Genomic DNA, 9,920 nt, shown 5'->3' on the forward strand with positions numbered 1-9,920 from the left:
CCAATCCTAAAAGCCCAAACAAGCTTGAGCCAACGTGACATGATGGTCTAAAGATAAAGGTCTCTTTTCCAGTCTCCTTTCAGAAGTACATGACAAAAGTAGTGGTGGGTTGCTGGCTTTGAGCTGCCATCACTCTTCTCACCTGGGAGCCTCAAAACAAGCGCGGTCTGACTCAAACTAACTGCAGTCACACTCGGGCAGATTGATGAAGGTCTGCAAGAAAATGTAGTCTCATTCAATGTAGCAATAGGGGACTCAACTCCTCTGGCTGCCACCTGGCTGAACTTTGGTCATATGAACATGTCCAAAGGCTTGGTATGAACCAAGGCTGCTCAATTTCTGTTTCAAATCTTTGAGGTTCTAGATGGACTCTGACGTCCCACTGACTCAGTTTTAATGCTGTCTTAAAGCAGCAAAGTCATTTTGAAGATGGCAGCTGACTGTGAGTAGTCACAAACCGGGTCCCTGTTTTCAAAATAACCACGATGACACCTCAAGTTCACTGCGCACAGTCGCAATAATTTTGGTTGTGATGCCATCGTGTTCCTTAATGCATTAGACCCCACCGTTTTCAAATAAATCATTAACAACTAAAAAAATGATCAAAGCTAAATTTTAGTTAAATAACAATCAAATTCAAATTCAAATTTTATTTGTCACGTACACAGTCATACACAGTACGATATGTAGTGAAATGCTTGGACAATCAGTATGACAAATTCTATCTCATATTTCCTTTATCTGCAAAACTCAAATACATTCATGTGGTAGCTTCATACCCTTTCAAATTCAATAGGTAGGTTTCAACTGGGCAGGAGTGTTAAGTTCAACATTATGTGTAAAAAATGTGTACAAGCGGCTATTTCATGCATTTCCATCCACACATTCATGATTCTGCTATTACAACTGTCTACCTGAGCATCCTAATCAATGGAAACCATTAGACAGTGTTTCTATCATCAATAATTGAGTGAGGCTAAGAATTTGGCCTCAGCAATATCCAGCACTCTAGAAAGCTTGTATTTGTCTATTATAACCCCTCAGTGTTATTTCACATCACTGCTCGGTAACAGTACACACCAGATTCACAGTGCAATTTCAATTTAAGTCTTACAAATGGCTCACAAGGGTCATACAGTGCCAGCATCTACTGGGTGTATGTAATGGATAGTATGAGCAGTGTATTGGCCCAGAAAACATAAAATCAAAACTTTATTGATATAATGCACACAGCATAAATACAGGTCACACAATCCAGCTCTGACAAACAAGCCTGCTGTTTTTCTAGTGCAAAATTTCTCAGGAAGGATTCTTCCTTGAATGGGCGTTGTTGATGTTTGAGGCAGGAAACAGCAGTGGTCATGAGCACTGAAGTGAAGAGAAAATCAACAGATGACTGAAGAGAAGCAATATCATAGTGTTTTCAACTGCTGCATTAGTACACAAACAACAGAGACCAAATATTTGACTCACTTGCTTAGTTTAGCAATGAGGATAAAAACTTTTCAAGTAAAAAAGGTTTGCTGTTTTCTTGTTTGGATCCTTGTGTATATTTTTATTTGGGTGAAACTGTCAGAAGAAAAGGTCCCAGGAGTAAACCCAATCTTAATCTGCACCATTACTGCAATTACATGTAACGCATGTGGAAATGGGGGAAACTATCATCCACATCAGACATCCTTAATCAGATAAGTGCAGATAATGGATTAGACAGAGAACAGAATCTGAGCGACCAGACGACACAAGATTTACAGTAATGAAGCCAAATGGCTCAGTTCTATTCTCTCCTCGGGAACGATACCCAAAACAGGAAATTGTCACCCCCAAACAAACCACACACTTCAGCTTAATTCAAGTCATCTGACTGATGCAATGATCAGCAGGCTCTATCGAGAGGGCATGATGTCACTGGACACATAATGCAGACTCAGCATTTACAGTACATTAGCAGTGCTCGCTGAAAGCCCAAGATGGAGAAGAGTCTTCTCAGCTGGAGCACTTTTGCTAAGAGATCAGTGGAGGAGCCAGTTTAAGGGGCTTAAGTAAGATAAAAAAAAAGCTCCTGAAACGTCCCATGCTACAAACAGATATAAACAGTCACAGCAGATCGTACACATTTTTTTAATTTGCAGTGAAAAAAATGAAAATGAAGATGTTGGAAAAAGTAAATGCATTTTTCTGAGTGCAGATAACTGAAAGCACACTGTGGTCTCGCACTTTGCTAAGAAAACTACAGGGAGATGAAACCAGATTGACAGACCACCACATCAAACACCTGTCTGCATGCTCTTCTTAGCACCGAGGACTCTTATTGAGCTTTTCGCTTGCCTCGGAGAAACTCTCCTACTGTCTGCATGCTTCAAGGACAGCCTACATCCAGCCAGCAGAGCAGGGTTTAATTTGGGGAACGACAGCCGGTGTCAGATAGAGACGAGCTGCCGCTGTTACACCTTACAGTGTAACAAAGCTCAACGGGAGCTTTTGACCTCTGCTGCAAACCCATCTGCTTGAGGTCATTCTGTGCATTATGGCAAATTAATCTCACTATGTCAGGTGTAAGGGGTGACTGTGGAATGAACAGAAAGACAGGAGGCTGACCTGGAGGTGGCAGTTGAAGATGCTAAGATTTTCACTGGGAGTGAGCAGAAGGGAAAGGATTAGAAATTACTACATCAGAGCGACTGCTCAGGCTGAGCAGAGGTAAGGCTGGGATAGCGTAGACATGTGGGGAGGAGTAATATTCATCAACAAAGGATGATGAATATAGAGCTGCCAGGCAGGAAGAAAAGGAAAAGACCACAGAGAAGATGCAGGGATGTAGTGAAGGAGGGATAGTATGACAGAGGATGATGCAAGGAGTAGGGTGAGATGGAGGCAGGTGGAGCAGCCAAAAGAAGAAGAAGAAGAAGGTGCACAACATGCAGGAAATGTGGCCAAATAACTTTACAAGAATTTAAATAGATTTCAATTTCATTTCAATTTCACTGGATTTGTCTAGGATCTCATACCCGATGCATTTTTGCCTTTCCTGTGCGGTCCTTGTGGATGCTGTGCAAAGGAAACCGGGTCCGATGCACTCTTTGCACCTAAAGGCGTCCCATGGTGAGATCAGGTTACCCTTGCTAGACAGACTTTCCAGTCAAAATTAAAAAAAAAAAAAAAAAAAGGCCACGTCACCAAGGCTCAACTCCCTGCCAGAAAACCATGGGTTCCTCACTTCCTCCATCTCTCCCCATCTTTTACAGGTAAGATTAATTTGAATAATATTTAGGTTAAGCAGCTGCATTATGTTTGTGGAATTAATGAATAATCGAGATTATACTGATCATGGCGATGGATAAACTTATGAATTTTTGCTATTTGCAATTCAAATGTTCGGCCTGTAGTGCTATTTGCCCTCCCTCCTTGTTTTGGTGCGACTTTCCGAGTTCTAGCCTGCAGACACGCGAGGCTCCGCACATCAAACCAGTGTAGATCAGTGGATAAACTGCACTGCAGGCTATTTAAACTTTGTAAAATACAAGACGCAAGGGGACATATTCCCAGAGTTTCACCCTGTCAATTAACATACCACTGTGCAGGGACGCCCACTGTAAGAAGAGCTTTCAGTCAAGATGATGACTGCTCTTCCTTATCTGGGAAGATTACCCTCGAGGATCTCTTTACACACAATGGATTCTTTGTGTCTTTCCAGGAGCTGCTTCCCACTTAGCCCACTTTATTCCCATTATTAACAGTTTCTTCAAGTTTGTCTAAATTAATAAACATTTCCAAATCGTTTCTATTTGACGCTTGTATACTGAAAATGCTCCCAGATGACTAACACCTGATGTTCTGCCTTTTTTTTTTTTTTTTTGGGGGGGGGGGGATTTCTGTCAAATTCGAGGGTTCTTCAAAAACAAAACACAAGGAAGCAACAAGCAGGATGTGTGCTTTAAACGGCCTGATAAGAGTACCAAACAGCTGAGCTGGCACAGACAACAACAGCGGCGGTGGCTGCTGGTGTCGTGTGGGAAACGCTCGGTCCACTCCCAGAACAGCGGCACAAAATCCCCAATACATGTCCGACGCGACCGCACAGTGTGGTGCCTTGAACAGACGAAAAAGAAAAGCCACAGCTGCGCGGTGCTCTGCTCTCCCCCACGTCCACCATCACCGAGGAAAAGTTTATGTACACCAAGCCTACATGCGCGCCTCGCTGAGCCTGACTGAGAGAGGCACGCTGGGAGGAAGAAACGCTCCTCTCCGTCTTCTGGGTTTCGCTGACGGACAGCTTACCTTTGAAATGCAGCGACTCGGTGGTTCGTATCTTCACCGTCCCGCTTATAGACTCCCCCGGACCGTAAACCACCTTGTTGTTGGTAAAAGTAATATCAAATTCCTGAAGCTTTCCCATGGCTCTGCTCCTCACTACTCCGCTACTTCCTCAGCTCTGCGTATCTCTGATGCTGCGCTCTCACCTGCTGCCGCGAGCTCCCTCCTCCCCACCTTCCTCACTCGCACGCCCGTGACGTCACGTTGACCTTTGATAACAGATGCGCTCATGTGTGGTTTAAGAGAAGATGATTGTTTGATATTGTAAATAAATGACCAGACTTATTTTTTATTTATTTATAATATCAACTATAGACAATAAAGCAGGAACCTTCAGGGCTGTGAAGTTCCAATAACTGCAGTTCCTTTACTGGCCACTAGAGGCTACAAATGTGAGTCAATTTCCCATGTAACAAATGCCCAACTTTACAGCATTACAAAGCATGTTTTCAGCACTGTGTTTTGACTATTGCCCCCTGCTAAGAATTGTACAGTGAGCAAATTCATTTATAACTCATGAATCAGGTCACTGGAGCAGCTTGATGTGTTTGCTAGGCCACCTCCACTATCTCGCGTCACTGAGCTGGACCTCTTGACCATGCATGCGGTGTTGGTGTCTTTTGGAGGATTTTAAAACACTTTTTTGGGTCAAATATTCTTGGACACAGATCATCCAGGTAGTTTCTCCTCTGGTTTTCTTGCCTCAAAGTTGTTGTTTTTTTAATTTTTGAATAGTATTAATTAGTATGGTTGTGCTTGTGCTTGTGCGTCATTCACAAGGGCAAGAATGGTGAGAATAAATGGATGTCACAAAACAGCCACGAGCATTCATATTCATTACAGGCCTGATAGTTGAGTGAGGCACGATAGTTCCCATTGAATATCCAACACTGTCTTTGTTTGAGTTATCATTCCTAATTAAATGTAACACTGGTATTAACCCCCTAATCTATCTGCTTTTTAACTAAATGTTAATTTTTATTTATTTTAAAGTTTACTTATTTATATCTGTGTTCACCCATATCCACCCAATTTATGTTCCCAAACTAATTATTTATTTATTTATTCATATAAGGTCTACTAATTAAAAATGTGTTAAAGCATCAGTATATTGCCTTTGGTTAATTAGTGACAGAATTAAAAGAAATGCCGTTTTTTGCAGGTAAATGATGATGCAGTGTAGATTTGTGTTTTCTCTTTAAATCTTGACACTTCCACAATGAATAAAAGTATAGTATCATTATTGTAAACAGTATTTTGTAGGTGAAAAATCTGAGGAAACGTTGCAAACAAAACATTTAAAAAATCTGTTTTGTTTTTTGTTCTTTGTTTTTAAATTTTCTTTGTTTTGTTTTGTTGTCTCCCTGAATGGCCCTTTAGGGATTTAACAACACTTGCAAGTGTTTTATCCTGCTGGATAAAAATGAAAATTACCACTTGTGCAAATGACATTCTACCTGCTGGGTTGTTTAAAAATGCTCTCTCTGCCATTGGCCCCTCTATTGTAGAGATATGCAATGCCTCACTTTTAACAGGTGTGGTCCCTACGTTCTGTAAGCATGCTGTTGTTGAGCCGATATTAAAAAAGAGCAGTTTGGATCCAACTCAGCTTAAGAATTATAGGCCTATCTCCAAGCTCCCATTATTGTCGAAAATTCTGGAAAAAGTAGTTGCAGATCAGCTTACCGCTTTTTTAGAAAAACATGACATTTATGACAAATTTCAGTCGGGTTTCCGTAAAAGTCACTCAACAGAAACCGCATTACTTAATAATAATGGATTGGATTTATATAGCGCTTTTCAAGGCACCCAAAGCGCTTTACCATACCACTATTCATTCACTCTCACATTCACACACACTGGTGGAGGCAAGCTACAGTTGTAGCTACAGCTGCCCTGGGGCAGACTGACAGAAGCGAGGCTGCCATATCGCGCCATCGGCCCCTCTGGCCAACACCAGTAGGCAAGTAGGGTAAAGTGTCTTGCCCAAGGACACAACGACTAGGACAGAGAGCCCAGGGATCGAACCGGCGACCTTCCGGTTACAGATGCGATTCCCAACCCCCTGAGCCACGGTCGCCCCGTTAAAGTCTCTAGTGACATTATGATGTCAGCTGACTCCGGAGCATCCTCCATCATGGTTTTGTTGGAGTTGACATCTGCCTTTGACACCATTGACCATACCATCCTGATTAACAGGCTCCAGGACGTAGTCGGTGTGTCCGGTCTGGCTTTGAAGTGGTTTCAGTCGTACCTCTCCAACAGATCTTTTAGTGTTTTTGCAAATCAGTTTATGTCACATTCTAAGGATCTGACTTGTGGGGTACGGCAGGGTTCAGTTCTGGGTCCTATTCTTTTTCTTTTGTACATGTTACCTCTAGGACTTATAATTAGGCAGTTCCCTGAGGTGTCTTATCACTTCTATGCTGATGATATTCTGCTCTATTGCTCTTTTAAGCCGATGGAAGTCCTGTCCTCTTTAATTAAATGTTTAGCTTCCATTGAACAGTGGCTCGGGGACAACTATTTACAGTTGAACTCTGAGAAGAACATTAATTATTGCCCCCGACAACCAGATATCTCTAATCAAACAGCATCTTGGTTCTCTTGGCTCAGCTGTTCACCCGAGCCTCAGGTGTGATCTTTGATTCTGTCATGTCCCTAGAACAACACTCTCGCCAGTCAATTAGGAACTGCCTTTTTCAGCTAAGAAACATCTGGGGACTGTGAACTTTGCTATCTAAATCTGAGTTAGAAATGGTTATTCATGCTTTTATTTAATCTCGCTTAGATTATTGTAACAGTCTTTATCTTTGTTTGAGCAAAAGGAATCAGTTAGTCCAGAATGCTGCTGCAAGGCTTTTAACTAAGACACGAAAACGAGAGCACATTACACCAGTGTTACGTTCATTACACTGGCTTCCAGTACATTTTAGAATTCATTTTAAAATCTTGGTACTGACTTTTAAAGCTTTGAATTGTGATGCCCCTGCCTACATTTCTGATCTTTTAGAACCCCACGCTCCCTCTCGCAGCCTGAGATCATCTAATCAAAGGCTGTTGGTAGTCCCACGAACTTGTTTTAAGACCAGAGGAGATAGATCTTTCAGAGCGGTGGCCCGCAGGTTGTGGAATGCTCTCCCTCCATTTTTATGTTGCCTTGATTGTATTTATTCTTTTAAAAAGCAGCTTAAGACTCTTAAGGCTTTTAATTAGATTTGTATGTTTGATTATTGATGTATTTTATGTATTTCTGTTTTTACATTACTGTGAAGCACTTTGTGGTTTTTATCCTGTGAAAGGTGCTATGTAAATAAATTGATTTGATTTGTTGTTGTTGTGTGAACCATCTTCTAGAGATAACTGCTAGAATACCTCTATGAATGAAAGAAAGCTGAAAATGTCTGTATGGTACTTTCCAGAAAGGAGGTTGCATCACAGTGTCTGAGAAATTTCCAAAGAAGAGCTGCATTCCTGAACTTCGCATGTACTGAAGTACACCACGACACAAAAGAAAGCTGCTGGGGCTCTCTTATTTGTGCTTCCTGCCTGAATCAGTGTGCGGCAGTAATATGAGTGAATAGTCATTTGGGCATACGCAACAAGTAGACAGAGGCTACATGTGAAAAAATATAAGGTTTCTGGAAAGTCTTTGGCCCAAGAAGAACAAATCATCCAATTTGAACAAAATAGTTCACTGACACTGACAACACACTCCTCAAAATTTGCATAATTTTGATTTGGTTTCTTTCCCTATAACAAAGTTGAAACGCACAAAACCCAAGAGGAGAATTAGCATGAATTCAAATTAAAACCCTCCCCACTGCTCGCACAGTTTCTGTTTCAGTGCATACTTCCTCTCTCTGAGACGGTACTTCCCATCCCTGACTATACTTCCTGTCTCATTGTGTAGCTTCAGTGATGTGATTAGAGCTGTATATGTAAATGTTTTGATCGCGTTTGTGTATAAAAGGCTCACAGATAAGACCGTCTGTACTGTATACACAGTTTTTTTCAAGAGGCTTAATGTGTTGCATTTACCACAACAGAAAAAATATCGTTCCTCTTCCTCTACAGTCATGCTTGTTGGGTTAATTGGTGAACTTAAATTGGTCAGACGTGTGGATGTGAGAGTTCGTGGTTGTCTGTCTCTCTGTGTGAGTCTTGTGATAGATCTGTCGCCGCTATATCAAGCCTGTTACCTAACCTGACCTTACAGTTAATACACTTTTAAGAATGAAAATTAGGTTGAGCTTGTTGCTAGTTGGTCATTTAATGCCAGATTCATGCCTCAAATACCTCGAGAAATATACATATTTTCTAAATGAAATTATTTGCTGAGTTATTCACTTATGTATTTATTTATTTATATTTTTAAATTTGGCTGTTTTAATCCTCCATACACACAGGCTGGTTTTATGCTCAGTAAAAGAAAAGTGTTCCCATGACAACAGACAAAACACCATAGTTGCCAAGTTACTGCCTGTATCCATGGAAATCTGTTATGTGGTGGCATCTAATATAGTTCAAAGAATCTCATTGTTTCTTCTTCTTGTTCTCAGTTTCACCTTGTTTGTTTACTCATGTTGCAAAAACAGCTTGGATCGTGAATCATTTTGACGGTGCCAGGCCGCAAATGAGGCGATTGCATGTCTGTAAGTAACATGATAGGATGTTAACACCATATGTTAGGTACGCCCAGCATCACCTGAGATGGATCCATGTGGGTGTAACTCACCATGTGCCTGCAAAGATCGTGGTTCCCCCTATTTTGTGGTTAAATCCTTAAATATTTTAAAAACCACACCACTCTTATCCCTTTATAAAGAGCCAGCTAACAAGTCTCCGTAACACGTTGACCTCTGACTGGGTAAATTACAGGTTTTGATTTGCTGAATAAGATGCGGGTAATGAAAATTACTCCAATAGCTCCATCTGGTGGACAAGTGCAAAAAGCTTCAACATCTGGTTTATTATTTTAAGATTACTATTTTTCTGTGATTCTGCTAACACAGATCAGACTTATTGCCTTAACTATAGTGCTGTGCAAAGGTCTTGAAGGATCCCTCATTACTTTATATTTTGCTTGGAAAATTGGAGATAGGAGCAGTGATTTGTTCAATCATATGCAAACATAAATGGAAATACAACTCTCTTAGGCAAGATTTCTTGTAATTTCTTAAACCAGTCTTCAGGAATAGCTCTCCAGGCTTCTTGAAGCACTTTCTAAAGCTGTTTGTTGGAATATGGCTGCATTGTGTTTCATTTTCTGTTGAGATGATCCCACAGTGTATCAATAATGTTTAGGCCCAGGCTCTGGGGTGGCAGTTTTTTGCTTCAATTTTCATAAATCAAAATTTCACAGTACTGGCAGTAAAGTTTTATTTAGTGTTTACTTTGGGAAGTGTTTAATTGGCTATTGTAGTAAACAGAGGACGAGTGTCCCTGCATCTTTTTGCCTTTGTTAACTTGCTTGGTCTGATCCTGAAGCATGTCAGCTCCCCCACTGGAGATATGCTTGGCCTGTGATTTCACATGCAGCCAGGCAGTGTATATGCTTTGTCAGTTCCACTCGTCAGTGGAATGACAGAGGCTGTGCTCAACAA

General features: G+C 41.1%; 1 protein-coding gene across 1 annotated transcript in view; it reads right to left on the reverse strand.

Annotated features, from left to right (window-relative positions):
* arrdc1b (arrestin domain containing 1b) overlaps window positions 1-4,475 on the reverse strand; it is a 56,060-nt gene extending 51,585 nt beyond the window's left edge. Inside the window, exon 1 of the mRNA XM_085463215.1 lies at window positions 4,279-4,475. Within this exon, the coding sequence (XP_085319341.1) occupies window positions 4,279-4,396 (118 nt within the window). The 5' untranslated portion in view covers window positions 4,397-4,475. The remainder of the gene's footprint in view (window positions 1-4,278) is intronic.
* Between the last annotated feature and the right edge of the window lie 5,445 nt (window positions 4,476-9,920).

This window comes from Copadichromis virginalis, linkage group LG7 (assembly GCF_057382275.1).
Source record: "Copadichromis virginalis isolate Kocher_CV1m ecotype Utaka linkage group LG7, C_Virginalis_male_GT1.1, whole genome shotgun sequence".
In the NCBI taxonomy this organism is placed as follows: Eukaryota; Metazoa; Chordata; class Actinopteri; order Cichliformes; family Cichlidae; genus Copadichromis; species Copadichromis virginalis.